This window comes from Tripterygium wilfordii, chromosome 3 (genome assembly GCF_013401445.1).
Source record: "Tripterygium wilfordii isolate XIE 37 chromosome 3, ASM1340144v1, whole genome shotgun sequence".
In the NCBI taxonomy this organism is placed as follows: Eukaryota; Viridiplantae; Streptophyta; class Magnoliopsida; order Celastrales; family Celastraceae; genus Tripterygium; species Tripterygium wilfordii.
Window position 1 is genome coordinate 131,021 of NC_052234.1, and position 19,403 is coordinate 150,423.

General features: G+C 37.1%; 4 protein-coding genes across 4 annotated transcripts; 3 read left to right on the plus strand and 1 right to left on the minus strand.

Annotated features, from left to right (window-relative positions):
• The first annotated feature begins 2,764 nt into the window (after nt 1-2,764).
• LOC119992608 lies at nt 2,765-3,582 on the plus strand. The gene is made up of 2 exons (XM_038839389.1): nt 2,765-3,490; nt 3,559-3,582. Exons 1-2 carry the CDS (start codon nt 2,765-2,767, stop codon nt 3,580-3,582), a joined length of 750 nt encoding a protein of 249 aa, XP_038695317.1.
• A 109-nt stretch (nt 3,583-3,691) lies between these two features.
• Nucleotides 3,692-5,677, minus strand: LOC119992614. The gene is made up of 2 exons (XM_038839402.1): nt 5,609-5,677; nt 3,692-5,016 (listed from the first exon to the last, which is right to left on the minus strand). Exon 2 carries the CDS (start codon nt 5,012-5,014, stop codon nt 3,692-3,694), a length of 1,323 nt encoding a protein of 440 aa, XP_038695330.1. The 5' UTR covers nt 5,015-5,016; nt 5,609-5,677.
• A 494-nt stretch (nt 5,678-6,171) lies between these two features.
• Nucleotides 6,172-12,283, plus strand: LOC119995310 (lysosomal Pro-X carboxypeptidase). Its single transcript, XM_038841781.1, has 10 exons — nt 6,172-6,652; nt 6,791-6,977; nt 7,683-7,816; nt 7,937-8,049; nt 8,173-8,296; nt 9,018-9,167; nt 9,334-9,489; nt 10,354-10,433; nt 10,524-10,573; nt 11,785-12,283. Exons 1-10 carry the CDS (start codon nt 6,215-6,217, stop codon nt 11,922-11,924), a joined length of 1,572 nt encoding a protein of 523 aa, XP_038697709.1. The 5' UTR covers nt 6,172-6,214; the 3' UTR covers nt 11,925-12,283.
• Nucleotides 12,284-13,053: 770 nt separating this feature from the next.
• Nucleotides 13,054-18,864, plus strand: LOC119987172 (branched-chain amino acid aminotransferase 2, chloroplastic). The gene is made up of 10 exons (XM_038831980.1): nt 13,054-13,259; nt 13,357-13,445; nt 13,667-13,844; nt 13,959-14,135; nt 14,224-14,355; nt 14,927-15,025; nt 15,523-15,639; nt 16,918-17,013; nt 17,153-17,265; nt 18,440-18,864. The coding sequence occupies exons 1-10, from the start codon at nt 13,113-13,115 to the stop codon at nt 18,552-18,554; spliced, it is 1,263 nt and encodes a 420-aa protein (XP_038687908.1). The 5' UTR covers nt 13,054-13,112; the 3' UTR covers nt 18,555-18,864.
• The last annotated feature ends 539 nt before the right edge of the window (nt 18,865-19,403 follow it).

Sequence of the window (19,403 nt, forward strand, 5' to 3'; positions counted from 1 at the left end):
CCTAATGTGAGGTGGGAGTCACCACCAATGATTTGGGCATTTGAATCCGGGGGAGGGTTTTGGAGGGTACAAATTGGCAAATGAAATGATGGAGCTCTGATTATTGTGTGTGCATGACAATATGATATGTTTTTGTTCCCTCTTCACTTCCTCCTTTTAAGGCCAGCCGACCATAGATGTTGCTTTGCTAATGTTTAGCTGAGTGGATCATCTAGCTATATATACCATATTTTTAAACCATGACCATGGAGGATCGATCGAGTTGCTGGAAAGAAATTGGGATCTTTCTTTCTTTCAAAAACCATGCATGTATATATTTGATGAGACAAAACCCTATAATTAATACCTCTGACATGATTAAAAAAAAAAAAAACATTCGCACACTTTTTGTTGCACATGGCTAGAATGATATTATCCCTCTAAAATGGCGCACGGACGACTCTTATTCCCTACACACTAATAAAAAGAATAAAGTGCACCAATTAGGCATGCAACAACATATACATTTATATATATCTACGAAGAATAATAAAATAAATATGACCTACAATATGAAAACTAAAAATTAATATATACAAAACAAATATGAAAAAGATTAAAGAGAACCGAGCATATTCTTTTTTGTGATTTTTATAAATAAAAAGGATCGTACATGGGAAATAGATGGGGAAATTCGCTTCTATTATATACTTAGAAGAGGAAGGGGAAGGGGAAGGGGAAGGGGACTATGAATTCAATCCCCTAAAAGCCTAAAATATATTCCAAGGAAAATAAGTAATTATAAATGAAAGTCCATCACGAGATAGAGAGAAGAAATTAAACAAGTCATATTCGCAAACAAGTCAGAGTTATATATGAATGGTCCATTGGTTTGTTTGATTTTTTAGTGAGAAAATGCCACCGACCGACTAACAATAACAAAAGCAAAAACAGATACACCAATTGTCCCACCACCTCAACTCTCTCTTTTTGTGACTGTAGAAGCTTTTCACATTGAACTTGAAGCATGTACCTGCAGGGTCATTGCTTAATTGCTAGTGATTTACGGATAGATATGCATGATCACTTGTCAAAACTAAACAGTCAATAAGGACCCACTTAATTAATTGAGTTGAGACTCCTGGGAAATTTGACTTATTGGGTTGATGGTGGCCGGGCTTGGGAGGGGCAAGAAACAGTTAAGAGCTAGGAGATTATATGCTCCATCCCAACATTGGGTTCATATGGCCGGGCTGTTCGTAGGACAGAATTAGAACATGCTTTCTGTATGTGTACGTGCTCATCTAGCTTACCCACATGCACAGTCACAGTCATCACTATGGCTTAGCCAATAGCCATTACATATTTACATAGATTGCACGTTATATATCGGACGTAAATTACATATAAGACACACCACTTTTAATTGACAGGCTTTGCACTAAAATAAAAACTTGTGTTCTTCGTCCATGATTGCCTACCTGTTTAAGTGATAGGGATTCGAGTAAAAAACATCACAGTCATCTCAATAGTGGATGTGTCACTCTATGGTTCAATCATAAGGTTTTGTGGGCCCATTCACTTACATCAATCAATGAATAAGATTCACTATTGAGATAACTAAAATGTTTTTTTAGTGGGATCCCTAACATTTTTTAACCTTAAATCGTAGTTCAATTTAATTTTCTTAGTGGTTTTACTTTTACTTTCACCTAAAAATCCTAATGCAAGACTCTGACAGTCTGACTTCACAAAAATATACATACACCCAATAATATTTCACCATCTTTCAAATAAATAAATAAACAAAAAGAAAATTGGTTTAAAACTCTTAAGAATCTCACTCTTTTGTCACAGATGTGAATGGGCCGAGATGACCCATAGCCAGTAATGGATTTAACTTATTTTCTTAAACGGGCCCCCATAACCACATTAGCAGCCCGCCAGCCCCTTGAATGATCAATACACCTTCAACAATGGGTTTTTTTGAAAAATAACCCTCGTTTATAAACATTTTTCAAATCTAACCCATCTTTTTAAAACACTTAAATATAACCCTTTTGACAAAGGAAAAGACAAAATTACCCATTGCACAGTTCAAAATCCTAAAAGTCAACAGTTACCGTCTCGAATTGCGTAAAACCCGTCCTTTCATCTTCTTCTTCGTTTATTCACACACGAGCATAAAAAATTCTCTCACATCTGTATCTTCTTCCTTCAACTTCTTCGTTCTTCCGAGAATATTATTTGTTGGAATTTCTTCTGGTTTTTTACGAACGAACAACAACAACAACAAACGCGACTCTAAGGTTAGTTTCATTTCATGGATTTACGGTGTTTGAATATTCGTTCATATGTATGAGATTTTTGGAAGAGGTTAGAGAAACAGTACAGTCATGCGTGTAATATATATGTTATAGGGTGTTGGGTTTCGTTGGTAAAGGCGTGCATGTTCGTTGTTATCAGTTTTGCAGTACACGTAGAAAGTTGTTGTACTGTTCATGAAAGTTTGTACCTTTTTCGTTGATAACTGCTTTTATTTATGTTGACAACTGTATTACTTTTTGGTTGATAACTGTATTAATTTTTGGTTGATAATTGTATTACTTTTTGGTTGATAACTGTATTACTTTTAGGTTGATAACTTTATTACTTTTTCGTTGGGAACTGTATGACTTTTTCGTTGATAAATACATATATATTTAGTTGATAACTGTTTTGGTTTTGTGTTTATGTTTGATAAACTTATTTTCCACCTTTCATATACATGCAGATTTAACATAAAATGGCATACAAGATTCCCATCAACGAGAGATTTGGTGCCAATGTTCTTTCTTTTTCAAAGTTACATGAAACAATAAGCGATATTAGGAGTAAGCTGAGCGAAGATCAGCTGACTTTGTTTAGGGGAACCTGTTTTGGTACTTTCTTACAACTGAAAAACATTAAATGGGCTCCACAGATTGTACACCAACTCCTCCTTCGGCAAGTACAATCAAAAGAGGATGAAAAGAAAGGGAAGTTGGTGTTTTTGATTGGTGGAAGAGAAACTAGTTTTTCAATAAGGGAATTTAACCTCATAACTGGATTGAGGTGTCATTCCCTACCAGACATCTCATTATATTTGAAAGAGATGGAGAAGTCTGGTGAACCTAGGGTGGGCTTGCAGAATAAGTATTTCAATGGAAGCTATCATATTTCATGCCAAGAGTTACGAATGACTTTTATGCAGTGCCAAGATCCAGAAGATGTATATAAGTTGGCACTTGTATATTTTGTTGAGTATGTACTCTTAGGTAGAGATGTGAAGCTGTTGATTGATGTTGATTTCTTGAATCTGGTTGATTATGTTGATGAGTTCAACAAGTACCCATGGGGGACTTTGTCCTACAAGAAGACAATACAGTCCCTAACTAATTGTCTTGTTGGAAGGTCCGACAAATTTAAGGCCAAGCAGAATGATTTTGAATGGTACAATCTATTGGGCTTTCCTTGGGCTTTCCAACTATGGGTATACGAGGTTATTCCAAGTATTGCAGCAAGTTTTGCAGACTGTGTTGATCTGAATTTGTTGCCTAGAATGTTGAAATGGTCATCAACTAAGGCACCAAAGTCCAAGACTGTCAACGATATATTGGAGGCGGATGAGGTAATTATATTTTTCTGGTTTATAATGAAAATGTGAAGTTTGATGATTTACAATTTATATGTTTTATTTTTCTGAATCCCCTACTCCAAAAGCCAAAGGATAAACCTGGTTGTTTCCATCCAAACATGTGGCAACGAATAATGTTCCAAGATACTTACCTTTCAAATGAGTTCCATCAACACAAATTACAGGTCTTATACAAGTACGAAAACCTCTTAATGATGGTCCAATGGCCATGAAACAGTATTTGAATCGATTGATAGAATCCAACTCAATATGTGTAACCGTTCCTGGATTGTTTGATTCCAATTGTGCAAAAAAAGAGGGAAGTTCAGCAAAAGATTGTTCTGGCGTACCATGTAATGAATGTAGGGCACTTTCTCTAGCCCTCCAAGCTTTCCCATAAGTGATTGAAACTCCATGCACTCTCTGAAAATCCTTGACAATGTCATTTGGTCTATAAATGCAACTAACCCCCTCATATTTAGACTTAATGCATTCCCCCACAACCCAACCTGTTGCTTGACGAGCTTCATGAAATTCAAAACAAGAAGAAGACAAATGTTCGTCACGATATACCTTTATGACGAAAAAACAAGTGTCATCAACTCTCGTTGCTCGAAGCCACCACTTGCATTCACTTACTTTGCATCGAACAACAAAAAGAGTTTTTGTCGATTTTGCCACTTTGAATTCGAAGTGCAAATGCAGCGCATGCATGCATAACTTTTTAAACAAGCTCTTCTTGTCTGGAAATATTTCTCCGACTTTCAAAACAGCATATGAATCATCATGTACAACAGGTGAGATCATATTACCACAGCTTTGTGACGCACCAATTGAATTAGAACCGGCAAATCCAGCATTACCCTCAGAAGAAAAATTTTCCTGGGCAGTTGTATGATCATTGGCGTTAACTTCTGATATATTTATCTGAGGTTCGTTACGATCATCAATGTTCCGGCTGAATCCAACTATGTCAGGTTCTTCAAACAATTCTGTATCTGCAATATCATATCGATCATCATTTAACTCAAAATTTACCTCAGTATCATCATCATATACCTCTCTATCAGTGTTTGAAATGCATAGAGATGTCCCAGGTATGTTCTTGTCGCTGTTGCATCGTACAAAAAAATGAACATCCCTGTCACCTTCAATCTCAACAGGTTCAGTTGGACCATGGACATTGAAAATATACTTCAATTGGATGTTATGTGTCCGACGATCGATATTCGTCAATTCGTACACCATATCCAATAATTGGTTGTAGGAAATGTCATTTGGAATGATCATGCCCTTACTCTTCCCACCCTTATATGCATAACTGAGACCAACCTTTTCCCAAGACCCACAATAACGAACCAATATGCTAACCTCTTCCATTTCTGAATCACAAAATAAGTGAGTATTCAACCAAAAAACTCAACGAAAAGTAACAGGGTTATCAACGAAACAGACATAAATTATACACGTTTAGCAACGAAAATTTAAACAGTTATCAACGAAATAACTGCAATTGGTATGATATAAGAAAAGTAAAACAGTTATCAACTAAAAAAGCTGTCGATATCAACGACAATACAGTCATTTAGATACGAGATTACACACGTTTAGCAACCAAAATATACACGTTTAGCAATGAAAATACACAAGTTTAGCAACGAAAAATATTTACTGGAGTTTTTATTACACTAACAGAATGGTGAAGTGTAAGTGTAAACTTTCTGCCATTTACGATTGGTCGAACATCTTCTGCGCTATACATCTAGCCATGGTTAAAGTTGTTGGGTGAGAAACCCACTTCATTGAAATCGTTATATTATCAACCATATAAATGTTTTATCAACGAAAAATTGTCTGAGTTAAACGAAAACTAACGAAGTAACCAACGAAAAATTTGTCTCACATCAACGAAAAATCATTTATCAACGAAATATTTGTACTGGTATATTAACTCATAAAATGCACTACACTAACCTTAGTTTGGTGCTATCTGCCTTCTCGACTTAAATGACAAGATGTTTTAGCACAAGATGTTGTATGGTAAAATACAAACTCGCTGAAGTAGGAGACGAAGGGTTGGACATGTAGCGACCACGGTGAGCACTTATATGTTCTAGGGGAACGAATTCGGAGATTGCGTTGCCGACTTTAGGCTCGTTTGCGTCTTCGACGACGTCGCTATGGCAGCTTACCGAGCTTATACGTCCCGATACTTCAACCTTGAAGATTTGAGCTTTTGGCTTATCGATTTCACTAGATCTGTGACAAATTTCGAATGAAAGAGGTATACATGGGCGGTTTTACTGGGTTTGAAGGAGAGAGAGAGTGGTTTCGCAGAGGGAGATGAGTGTTTTTGGGAGGGAAAATCATTTTTAGGGTTTAAGAGAGAGAGGTGGTGCATGAAAAGACGTGAAAGGATATGAATGTCTTTTCCTTTGGCAAAAGGGTTATATTTAAGTGTTTTGAAAAGAAGGGTTAGATTTGAAAAATGTTTATAAACGAGGGTTATTTTTCAAAAAAACCCTTCAACAATTCATCGATGCCACTACCAGCTACTTCACTCCAGTAATTCCGGTCAACATGGCAACTTTTTCCTCTCTCACACTTCTTCCTCTACCGATTATCATCGTCGTCTTCTTAACCGTCTTATCGTCTTCATCACCACCTTCCTTTGCATTACACTCTCTAAATTTTCCCTCTCTCAAGCGGTCCCCGCGCTTCTTAGGCAAGTTCCCTCACACAATCAAAACCCAACCACCCAAAAACAATCAACAACAACAACAGTACCGGTACGAGACCCGATATTTCCGCCAGCATCTCGACCACTTCGGCTTCTCCGATCTCCCGAGCTTCTCGCAGCGATACCTCATCAACACTGAACACTGGTTGGGCCCGGACCGTCGAGGACCTATCTTCCTGTACTGCGGCAATGAGGGAGATATCGAATGGTTCGCTGTTAACACCGGCTTTGTCTGGGAGATCGCGCCCCGATTTGGCGCCATGGTTGTTTTCCCCGAGGTCAGTTCCCTCAGAAAATGTGGGAAATTAAACTACCTTTTTTTCCTGAGTCAATTTGACTGAATTTAACTGCTAAATTATAGTTTAGAGTGTTTTGGTTCACTTGATTGTTAATGTTGCTGAAATGCTGGTTGGCAGCACCGGTATTATGGGGAGTCAATGCCGTTTGGAAGCAGAGAGGTGGCCTATAAGAATGCAACTACTTTAGCATATCTGACGGCGGAGCAGGCACTTGCTGATTTTGCGGTTTTGATTACTGACTTGAAGCGCAATTTATCGGCCCAGGCATGTCCTGTTGTGCTGTTTGGTGGATCCTATGGTGGTAGTAAGTTCCATTTTTTTTGGGTAGGAGCTGATTCCTACTCAAATAGCTTTCGCCATTTTGACAATAGAAAAGTATGGTGCATATTTTGACAATAAAATTCGGTGTAAGATTGCTTATTAAGGCATAACAAAAAAGAAATGATCGAAAATTAGAGTTTCCTAATGCCATTTTTTTTCAGCATTACAGAACAAGAGCAACTTTAGAAACATAAATTTATATATGAATGTGTAAATAGTTCATTTTAACTTTTGAGACAACATAGATTAATAGATATAAATCTATCTTCATAACAACTTTTTTATCACGTGAATGTAGCATGGCAGAGAGGACTACTGAATAACATATTACAGATTTATTAGGTAAATCTGAAGCAAGCTCATGACACTATCATCATATGAAGCTTTCCATTATTTTGTTTCCATTACATATAATTCTAGACTTTGTGCATAACATGCTTAATGATCAAGCAATAAATTTTTTGGTATTGCTTTATGCAAATATTCCTTGGTTCGAACTAATAATGTTGATGTGAAGAATTATGACATTGAAGCTTTTTATGTCAGTGTGACATGGGTTTATTTTGGTCTTGAAAAGGAGACAATGCTCATGTTGTCTGTTGAAGCCTTTTTCTGGTGTTGAATTTAGAGATGGATTTCCTGGCATGTGTTACTTATGATCTCTTGCTTTATCTTGTAAATGGAGCAGTGCTAGCATCATGGATGAGGCTAAAATATCCGCACATTGCCATTGGCGCTCTTGCTTCCTCTGCACCAATTCTTCAATTTGAAGATATTGTGCCTTCAGCAACATTTTATGACATTGTCTCAAATGATTTCAGGGTACATTTGCATTAGCTCTTAGATTCATTCTCCTTATTGTAATGGCTTTATTTAGTGATCTGTTATAACAATTTTCCTGGATGAATTTCCTTAAGTCACTAGTCACGACTATTGTTGTAGCGTGAAAGTACCAGCTGCTTTATCACCATAAAGGAATCTTGGGATGCATTAGTATCTGAGGGCCTGAAAGAGAATGGGCTTGCGCAACTGAGCAAAACTTTCCATATGTGCCAGTAAGGGGATAAAAGTGAATATATTTATGCCTATTGATATTTTAGACTCACTTGAGATTGACTATCGGTATTCTACTTTCTTCATTTACTTTGATAGTTTACAACTGAGCAAAGATGATACAGGGAATTAAAGAGTGTTGAAGATCTTGTGGACTGGTTGGAATCTGCTTATAGTTATTTGGCAATGGTTGATTACCCTTATCCTTCAGACTTTATGATGCCTTTGCCTGGACACCCAATAAGAGAGGTTAGCTGATTTTTAACATAACATGATTGATTAATGGTGTATGCTCAATTCCTTTCAAATCCTCCTAACCTTGTTCTTCCTTACCCTTTACCTCCGGTAGTCCTTGTGCAGTTATAGACAAGTCTATTTATTCATTTATTGAGGATCGTATGTTAGAAAACTGGGTAATTAAAATAGGGTCAGACATAGTAGTTTGCATGATGCAGGGTTCAAGTATCACCTTTCTCATCTTCAATAATATTAGTACTCTGTAATAAAAAAAGGAAAAAGAAGAAGAAAGAGAATAAGCACTCCCTCATTAACCAAGATATTGGTTACAGCTTATCTTGTGAATTGTGATGATCACTTGCAATTCCCCTTGTCTCAGTAAAATTGAATGGTTATTGGTTTTCTGGTGATGGACATTTATGGGTGTGTTTAAATGTGTCTACTATTCTACACACTAGAAAGGACTGTAGCAATGTAGAGATTCATTGGCAGCAAAGAATATTTTGATGTCCATGCATTTACTAAGTTTGACTTGCAATGCTATTTATCCTAATCAAACAAGCTGCTCTGTTGCATGCTACATTCTTTCTTGGCATACTTGCTACGGAATTCTTATAGAAGCAACTGTTGAGAAATTGTGAACGCATTGTTGAGAACATGCGGCATTTTAAGTTTATATGTTGTTATATGTTTTCATTTCAAGTTTATATGATTGATATACTTCTTATTATAGGTTTGCCAAAAGATTGACAATTGTCCTGATGGAACTAGCATTCTCGAGCGCATTTTTGAAGGAGTGAGCATCTATTACAACTATACTGGAGAAGCCAATTGCTTTCAACTCGATGATGATCCACATGGCGTGGATGGTTGGAACTGGCAGGTCTGGGAGTTTTGTAACTGTATCTTTCTTTTCTTGTTGATGATAAATCTGTTTCAATTTGGATGATGGCCCGTAAAAGTGATTACATCAAATATTTCCTGAAATTATACTCTTTTTTGAATGGTAAAAATCGACACTTTTTAAATATTTTTCCCCCCATCTGCAGGCATGCACTGAGATGATTATGCCTATGTCTAGTAGCAGGGACAAAAGCATGTTTCGATCATATGACTATAATTACTCTTTCACAAAAGAGTGGTGCTGGGAGAATTTCAGGGTGATACCAAGAGAGAGGTGGATAACAACGGAATTTGGCGGGCATGTAAGAAAATAATGTGTAGAACTATTCTTTTGTTGTTAGTGATGCATAAACTAATTATGTTCTCATGTGTAGTATCTAATCAATATATGCTCTCCTTTGTTTTGTCTGAGGAAGCATCTTTGGCACGCACACACACGGACTCATACATAGACATTGATGGAAGAAAGATAATACTTTACGGAGCAATGGTTTACTTCCCTCTGTCACTTGCTGCGGCATGCAATGTTGAATTTTCTGTAGATATGCTTCTTGTGGACTTGTTGCATGAATCCATGAGCACTTGGTGAAAATTTGCAATTAACTGTTCATCTTTTTTGGTAAAATGAGTCCATTTCTTCTGGCTCAAATTCAAGTTGTTTTGCTTTTATAATGATGAGTGTCTGCTGCCTCCAATATGTTTCAATGTTTTTCCAAATGCCTTGGGCATGGATCCTTCTGTGTTAGCACTTAGATGCTAATTTTGTATCAGCTTGTTCTGGAGCAAGATATTGGCACTCTTTTGAGTCAGTACAGTATGATATTACATTACAACTCATATCTTATATAGAAACATGTTCATTAAGTTATGTTGGAGTTTGCCATGATAACTTGTCTGCTATGTACAGATGAACATTCGCAATATGTTATAAATTAGTGGATGAAGTATTTGCAAGTGGTCAGTTATGTATTTTCATTTAACTTTTTTTTCTGATGCAGTAGATAAAAAAAAAAGTATAGATAATGGTGCAATGATTAATTCTATGGTCAATGCCTCCTTGCTGCCATGAAGAGAAATTGAAAAACGCTTAGCGTCATAACTCCCTGTACTATGATTGTAATGCTTATTTTTTTCGATAAATTTCATTTTTGCTTGTCTTTATGTAGGATATCAAGACCACCCTGAAATTATTTGGAAGCAACATAATATTCTCAAATGGTTTATTAGATCCTTGGAGTGGGGGCAGGTACCTCGTTGAGCAGTTAGTAGATGGATTCTGTCATCTAAGCTTCAATTCTAACTGATTTCTGATGAATTTTAACATTACTTGTTGCAGTGTTCTGCAGAATATATCTGAAAATATTGTCGCCCTAGTTACTGAGGAAGGTAATGATTTAACTAAAATTAGCTTTGCAGTTCAGATGTCCCCATTACAATTGCCTAAAATCATCTGCTCTTGCATTTCAACTATAACCAAGTTAATAGCATTACAATATGTAACTCGAAGCCTCATTCGGTGTCTTACTGTATCAACCAATTGGCTTGAATGATGAGTAATGGTTAAAAGGCTAGGCTTTGCACAATGCACATATTGATGGCCACTCTAGGTGGTTGATCAAATTAGTATATCTCCATTGGTCAAAACTTGTGAACACATAAGTCAATTGGCTAAGGGCTATCTGGTCTTGCACTCACCCACTGCAGTTCAAAGACATTGCCATTCCCATGGTTTAAATGGGTCTTTGTTCATAGTTTTATTATCACTTTATGTAAAGTTGTTCATATGTCACTGTTGCTTTGACTATTATGTAGATCCAACTCGTTATATTTCTTTATCATTTCTTATTAAAGCTATCCTGCAGACACGCATAGTAAAGTAGCTTTTGGGGTGGAGGAATAACAAGTCTCTGATAATCAAATGAATTTTAATGAACCTCTCACCAATGTTGTGAACTTTGAGTTGCCATGAGTTCATTTGTTTCCACTTTGTTGTTCTCATAACCATTCTGATGCTAGGAAAATTTAATTGAGAATTCTGTAAGATTATGAGATGCTCAGTCCTTGATTTTATTGGTTCAGAGTATGATACAATTGAGGCAGTTGCCCTTGTGTGAAAACATGGCTGCTCTATCCTTTCATTTTGACGAACTTCTCAATCTGCATGGGTTGATTTATTTATTGTATCTTTTTAGCATGTTCTGTTCATCATATGTCACGTCATTGTGATTATTAGTAGTGGGATTTTGTTTTTGAACCATGCGAAGAAAATAGACTGCCAAAGAAGCTGCTTGATTTGATGACCAACACACTGCATGTTATCAGAGAGCCCCTTTTGTACCATAATGAGACATACTTTTCTTTCCGCTAAAGAGTTTTGTTTGTTCTTCGCTCTGCTTGTAAATGCATGCTTACATGCACTTAATCAAGGTCTAGGCTACGAGTAGCTTTTAATGCATGAACTCCGCAAGCCTTGTGGGAAAATTGTTAGCAATGAAACCAAGGATGACTTTTTGTGATTATTTAGTTTCTGATCCTTTCATTGGTGGAGCAAATATCATGCTGTAAAATGTTTTAACTGACCATCTATTGTCAAGCAGGTGCCCATCACATAGATTTGCGAGCTGCAACTCCTACGGATCCCGACTGGTTGATAGAGCAGAGGGAAATCGAAATCAAACTGATTGAGGGTTGGATAAATAGCTACTATGAGCAAAAGAAATCAATATTTAGCATGTAGCTGACAACTACTGAGTTTGATCCGTCTGTGGAGCATTAGCATTTGCTGCATTGTTATTCTCCCAGCAGTTCGCCAAATTATAATATTCTGGCTGCAAAACTTCGTAGAAATCCTTGGAATGTAAATATAAGCCCATGGGTGCTCTGACTCTGTGTGTGTGTGTGTGTTTATTCTCTTTTGCAAGAATTATAGCCTACTTTTTTTTTCCTCGTTTTTCTTCGGTTAGTGTTCATGCATGGACAATGTTCCTAATTGAAAAGACTGGCTTAAAGTAACTCTCTTGGAATATAGATCTTGTATGTTTGAAATCGAAAAGATGAGTTCAGAGCACTCAACTGCCAAGGTTTTTGCTTGTTAAATGTGATTTTGTTTCTTTGCACTTGCAAAGCAATTTATACATGGTTTTTGCTTGTAGCCTCTACTCTAGAACCTGAGGTGATTGAATGGAAGAACGGGCAGAGGGCTAAGGATGTCAATGCAGAATCACAAGACAAGGATAAGGTGAATGATATGATTCATGGCATGCACCCTCGACTACATTAGTCAATAATGATACTTTTTCTTCTTTTAGGAAAAAGATGGGATTGTTAGGGTTTTAGCTTCTGTTTGTGAAAATCTGACATTGAGGGAGGTTTTTTTTTTTATAAATTTATAGCCGTCTTTCAATCAAAAAAACACCTAGCAAAGTATATTATTGTTTTGTTATTTGAATTCAAACAACCACATTTATTACAAGAACTAGATATTGAGCTTGATTCTTGCGATTGTACCAATTTTTTTTAATGCTGAGATGAATACATTCCCATTCGTTTGCATTTAAAATATTATAGTCCAAGGTTTAAAACGTTTTCAAGAGGCAAATGAGCCATTGGTTGAGTGGCAATGACTTTGCATGTCCCTGACTGAGGTCATGGGTTCTAGTCTCACCTTCTCCGAATATTTACAAGGAGGTGTGTGGACTTTGTCTGCCCCTATGTGGGCTTGATAGTCTGCCCCTGCGTGGGCTTGATTTGTGCCTCCTGTGTGGGGCCTGTTGACACCTGTACTTTCAGAGGCTTGATCTGGTGGTGTGTCGTATATTGTGTTTGTACTTGTACTCAAAAAAAAAAAAAAAAAACGTTTTCAAGAGAACCAAACGGAAACAAAACGTTTTGAAGAGAATCACACCAGAAAAATAAGAGACAGACAATGGAGAGCACCGCCGTCTTTGGAGGTCTCCACCACAATTATCTCCTCTGCCCTTCCCGCACCGCCTCCTCCCTTCTTATTCCCTCCTCTTCTTTTTCCCTTTTCTCTAACCCCTCACTCTACTCTTCCTCATCTCCATCTCTCAAGGTAATCCCCTTTTCCTTCCTTTACTCTTTCTTGCTTCTCGGGCTCGATTTCAACTTGTTGCTCCGACTGTTATTCGTGATGATCCTTTTTTTTGCAGCTTCAAAAGCGGCTTCCTTTTGCTTCTTACAATGTCCACCAACCGGCTTCTCCTTTTAGCCGCGATGCTGTATTATCTGAGACTTTCAGGCATGTCTGCTTCTGTTTTTGTTGATGTTGCTGTTAAGTTATGAAATTGGGCGCAGAAACTCATTATGATCGAGAATTCATCGACCTTTTCCTTCAATGTTTGAACTTTTAGTGTAACTTGACTTTTCAAAATAAAGAAAATTCTAAGGTGCATTGGTGCATTGTTCTTAGACTCTGTTTGCGCTTTGCATTAATAGATGACATGTCTTCCTTGAATGCAGTAGGGGAGAATCGGAATTAGCTGACATAGACTGGGATAACCTGGGATTCGGGTGTATTCCCACTGATTACATGTATATCATGAAATGTGCTCAAGGTGGAAACTTCTCTAAAGGTGAATTGCAACGTTTTGGGAACATTGAATTGAGCCCCTCTGCTGGAGTCTTAAATTATGGGCAGGTTAGACATTTTTAAACTATTTACTTTTATGTATTTTTTGGCTTTTGTTTACTGCATTTCTCAGATTTATTTCCTTAGATTATTTTCCCTGAGTTCTTTTGTTTGTGTCTGTAGGGATTATTTGAAGGTCTGAAAGCATATACGAAAGAAGATGGTAATATCCTCCTGTTTCGCCCTGAGGAAAATGCAATGCGGATGAGAATGGGTGCTGAGCGCATGTGCATGCCAGCACCAACTGTTGAACAGTTTGTGGAGGCTGTAAAAGCAACTGTTATGGCAAATAAGCGCTGGGTAGTGTGCAGCTTCTATTTTGTTACAAGTTAACATTAGCGATTGGTGGTATACTATAGGTTAGTTAATAATCAATGTCACCTTTCAGGTTCCTCCTCCTGGTAAAGGTTCCTTATATATCAGGCCATTGCTAATGGGAAGTGGAGCAGTTCTTGGCCTTGCACCTGCTCCTGAATACACCTTTCTTATATATGTATCACCTGTGGGCAACTACTTTAAGGTTTGTCATCAACTCATCATATTGTGGATCTTGTAAATGAGTGCCAGTTATGACTTTAAAGCCATATGTATTTTCCCTAGTTTTCTGTCCTATTCTTTGCATTCTGATTAACTTTTCCAATTTGCCCAATAATCTGGTTAAATGTATATTTGAATTTGCAGCGTCTTGTTTACTGAATGTTGACTTATGCTGTTGAACTACATTGGGTTATTCCTGTTTGCATTCATACATGTCGACTAACCCTGACCTTTCTCATTGTGAATTCTGGTAATGTTTGCATGTAAACTATTCTAGAATATTTTGCTGATGTGTCTTGTAACTAAATGACATTTAAAATCTGTGAATGATTATATGTCTTCATCCAGCAGTCCACTGCTACCTTTGTGTGCCTAAATATGTGCGTGTGTTTTCCCTATCTAGTTTATCATTTGGATTGAGCCTTGAGGTACACTTTGTGGTCAAAATGTATTCTTATTGATACCAAATTCTTTTTCCAATTAGTATTTGTAGTTTTGGTACTTTCTGTGCTATCAAAGCTTATTGTCTTTTGTTCTTATATATCCAATGCCAGGAAGGGGTGGCGCCAATAAATTTGGCTGTAGAGCATGAGCTGCATCGGGCAACCCCTGGTGGTACTGGTGGTGTAAAGACGATAGGAAATTATGCTGCGGTATGGTATTTTGTCGTCCTCGTAAAATTTGTCTACTTTTTTCCTAGCCTTAATTGCCGATGTATCACTTTCTATTACAGCTTTGTATCCTGTCAAACTGTAAATTTGTGTATCAAGAGATCTGCCATAGTCTCACAACACAAGGGGTTCTACACAGTTTTTCATTAGTAGCTCACCTTACCAAGACTTTTTCAACCGGTTTTGGATTGCCTGATTAAAAAAATGACAAACTCAGATGGAGTTGATATTGCTCAATACTGTATTTTTAGCATATCATACTGCTAATGTTCTAACTTTAGGTTTGGTTAATAATGGGAAAACTTTTCCTCTTTTTATTTTGATTTAATGACTCTGAATCAACAATTTTATATTGTGTGTTTTCTGGAGTTGGTCTATCATCCACACATTGGCATTTACCGTTGAAACTAGTTTTTAAATTTAATTTTGATTTTTACTAAACTTAATATCGTAATTGTCTGTTAAATTGTTAATTGTAGGTTCTGAAGGCACAATCCGCTGCAAAAGCCAAAGGATATTCTGATGTCCTGTATCTTGATTGTATTCACAAAAAATATCTGGATGAGGTTTCTTCTTGCAATATCTTCGTTGTTAAGGTATTATGATAAAAGCTTTTAGCTTGAAATTTGCGTATTCTTTTTGTTCGCTAATGCCCAATGTTTTCTTCCCATTGTTGATATATGATCTAAAGGAGAATATTATGACCTAATTCCAAAATTTTTAGATGCTGACAGATGCATCAACCTGTTTTTTTTTGTGAGCTGCTAAATGTGCTGTCAAGTTTTTTTTTTTTTTTTTTTTTTTTTGAAGAGAAAAATTTATTACTGGCACCAAGGGGGTGCAAACCTAACAGACTTTACGAAGAAGAGAAAGACAGACTTGCAAAAAAATTGGAACCTAAGCCCACTAGACCATTGCGTAAGCGCAATTAGCCAACCATCCAAACAAGCTGATATTGAACATTCCTTCTCCTGGAAAACCCTAGAGTTTCGTTCCTTCCAGATTAGCCAACAAGTAGCCTGGAGGATCAGCATCAAAAAATTTTGCCTAGCACCTAGGTTTGTCACGAATCAGAAAATGCCAAGCCTCCAATTCTGAGTTTAGATTCTTAGAGGGCACCCAAATGACACCCATCAATTTCCAGATCGTGCCTATTTCACATAAAACTGGAATTGGGAGTCATGGTCGCCTCTTGGCCACTGTTTTATAAACTCCTTTACCGTAATATTGAATGATGTCTTTTGGCAACCATGTGCTATCATGCAATTGGTGCTGTGTATAATGACGATCACTCCACTCCACCTTTTGAAGTTTAAGTTGGATGCAAATCCATTTTCCACCTCTCTCTGTTATGCCATTTCAGTAACACCAAGTTTTTCCATTCTTTCCATTGTGGCTTGCCAATCCAATGCTACACCACCAACTGATCGTTGCCCCCACAGTTGACTACTTTATGACTGTCAGCTGTTCGACATATATTTTTCATTTGCTCTGAGTACTGTGAAGACTGATTTTGGTATCAGTTGTCAAAGGAGTTTTTGCTACTCCAAGTAAACCCTGTTACTTAACTTTGTTCATTTGTTTCTTGCTTTTCTCTGTATATGCATAGGGAGGCACCTGCTTGGTTCCTTGCAATGAAATTCTTTTCTTGTTAAAAAAAAGAAAGAGGAAAAATGAAAAGTATGATAGTGAAGTAGATCTTATCCAAGGCACGGGGAGATAAGACTTTTATGTCACAGAACATAATTCAATCCCAAATTTCATTTGTATTCTTTTCTACATATTGATTTTTCAAATCATAACATCTGTTATGGTAGAGATTATAGCATATAAGACAATCATAACTATTGCTGCTTTCTCGTCTGCGATCTTAGGACAATGTTATCTCCACTCCTGCAATAACGGGAACAATCCTACCTGGCATTACTCGGAAGAGTATAATTGATGTTGCCCAAAGTGAAGGATTCAAGGTACCTTCTTTTAGTTTTAAACAGTTCACTGAGTGAGTGAAATTGTAGAAGTGGAGTCTGTATTTCTCATTTTGTATTCTGTTTGTGTTTAGCTTTTATTTCAAGACTACTTGTCAATGCCCCATATAAAATTGTACAGGTTGAGGAACGCCTTGTGGCAGTGGATGAATTATTAGATGCTGATGAAGTTTTTTGTACGGGAACAGCAGTGGTTGTGTCACCTGTCGGCAGCATCACTTACATGAGCAGAAGGTAAATCCTTTACGGTGGCTGGTTAATATATAAATAGCAATGGAAATGGTGGCCCCTTCTTTCATCGGTTCATCGGTTATATTAGCTCCCTCTTTTTGTTTCATTTGGGGATTGGGAATTGAGTATCAGATGGAATCATCAAGTTGTTCTGATCATGGAATAGTTCATTATGTGCAATTCTAAGGAAGCTAATTTGCACTGATGACTGATTTGCTCAATTAGTCAATAACAGGATACTTTTTACTGTGAAAATCTCAAGATGCTGAAATTTTTTTGTGTCATTTGATGGCGGTGCATGATGTGTATTTAAATTTAACATGTTAAGTTTGAAAGGTTAAGATTAATGGCTGTATATATTATTATTATTATTATGTGCCAAGGCCGTGTATACATGATACAGATTAATACAGGGTTGAGCAAAATTTTATTTCAATACTACTGTCACACATAATATTTGTTTGAGAGAATCTGTTTTTATCTTTTATTGAATTCTAATGCATGATATTGATGCGTGACGCAAGCCCTAGATAGAATGTTATGTGATCCTCAGGAAATTTGAGAAAATATGTTTTATCTTTTATTGAATTCAAATGCATGATATTGATGCGTTTTGACTTCAAATCTCTGCACAAGCCCTAGATAGAATGTTGTGTGCAGTATGCTCCTCAGGAAATTTGAGAAAATCTGTTTTATCTTTTATTGAATTCAAATACATGACATTGATGCATTTTGACTTCAAGTCTCTACGCAAGCCCTAAATAGAATGTTATGTGCACCTCATGGAACCTAAATCCTGGTGGCAGCTATGACGATTCCTCCTTTCCTACTTCTCCTCCTTCCATCACTTTCAATATTATCGTTCGATATATCTAAGCTTAATTTAGATTCTCCAAAACCCTGAAAAGCCACATAAGACCCAAGAATATGTATATAAGCTCTTAATTTCTGGTCCTAAAGGTTATTCTGAGTTGTATAACTGAACCATAGGTGCGTCTGGAGTTGAGTTGGGCATTTTCCTGGAGTGGGTGAGTTTTAACTTAGATGACAATTTGCATTGTTGAAGTGAGGGTGTGCTATGATGGCCGGCTTCGCCCAATTACTCAGATGAAATTTAAAGTTACAGTTTTCTATGGTGGATCTATAACTTCATTGGCCTTTTCCTTTACTTGTGCAGGGTGTGTTATGGTGAAGGTTTTGGTGTTGTTTCACAGCAACTCTATCATAAGCTTACCAGGCTCCAGATGGGTCTAATAGAGGACAGTATGAATTGGACTCTTGAACTGAATTAGGCAGACTGAAGTGGACCAATTCTGGTTAGCAGTCTGACCTCTCAATAGGTAGCAAGAATCCATTCATCTTTGTCAAAGTTATATATGTTTTCTTCTCTCTCTTGTAATGATGTGTAGACAGTTCTACTATGAAGTTGTATTTTGTAACATTACTATGCAGGGTGCAACCTAGAGGTCCAGTTTACTATGCAGTTTTGTTTTATCTTTGTTTCTATTTTGACGCAATACGTTGGAACCCAGAAACAATCTCATCATTTCATTCTCAGATTCTAATTAATAAAAGTGATCCCTGCCTGCGTATGTTTTTTAATTAGTGACATTGACAGTCGCTAAGATGAGTACGTAGATTTTCTATTGTCATTTTGTTGTCATCTTCAAGGTTAGCAAACTTGTTCTTATAATACTAACTAAACCATTAATGGTGTAGTTATTCTGTTTGTTATTCTGTTTCCAGGAAGAAGAGCGAGCTTGGCTGCACCACTGATTTCTTGATATTATCACAGCTCATATCCCTCTGTTTTTCTAATGCAAGTTTTTGGTTTGGGCAATCAGATGGTTTTTGGGTCTTTTGTTGTATATTGAACGAGTCACTGTGGGTTTTTCATTATTAAGCAATCCAACAAAAACAAGCCCAAGGCTCTTGAGGAGAAGAATGGCCCACTGTAGGGAATTTGAGTTGGTCGGACCTAGTACGTTCTCACTGTCATATTTAAACTTTTAACATTGGGCTGGGCTGGGCTGGGCTGTATGCAAGGGGGGTCTGGTATAGTGGGCTTTTTGGGTTTCTCTTTCAGCAGATCACGTGATTCATGTGGCAGATTTAAGTTAAGAAGGGGAGGATTCAAAATG

Excerpts from the sequence above, each read along its gene's own strand:
- LOC119992608 (XM_038839389.1), top strand. The coding sequence starts at position 2,765 with ATGGCATACAAGATTCCCATCAACGAGAGATTTGGTGCCAATGTTCTT. Across the intron at positions 3,491-3,558 it reads CTTGGGCTTTCCAACTATGG|AATGTTGAAATGGTCATCAA; the intron begins GTATACGAGGTT and ends TTTGTTGCCTAG.
- LOC119992614 (XM_038839402.1), bottom strand. The coding sequence starts at position 5,014 with ATGGAAGAGGTTAGCATATTGGTTCGTTATTGTGGGTCTTGGGAAAAG.
- LOC119995310 (XM_038841781.1), top strand. The coding sequence starts at position 6,215 with ATGGCAACTTTTTCCTCTCTCACACTTCTTCCTCTACCGATTATCATC. Across the intron at positions 6,978-7,682 it reads TGGTGGATCCTATGGTGGTA|TGCTAGCATCATGGATGAGG; the intron begins GTAAGTTCCATT and ends TAAATGGAGCAG. Across the intron at positions 8,050-8,172 it reads AAAACTTTCCATATGTGCCA|GGAATTAAAGAGTGTTGAAG; the intron begins GTAAGGGGATAA and ends AAGATGATACAG.
- LOC119987172 (XM_038831980.1), top strand. The coding sequence starts at position 13,113 with ATGGAGAGCACCGCCGTCTTTGGAGGTCTCCACCACAATTATCTCCTC. Across the intron at positions 13,845-13,958 it reads GAGTCTTAAATTATGGGCAG|GGATTATTTGAAGGTCTGAA; the intron begins GTTAGACATTTT and ends TTGTGTCTGTAG. Across the intron at positions 17,014-17,152 it reads CCCAAAGTGAAGGATTCAAG|GTTGAGGAACGCCTTGTGGC; the intron begins GTACCTTCTTTT and ends AAAATTGTACAG.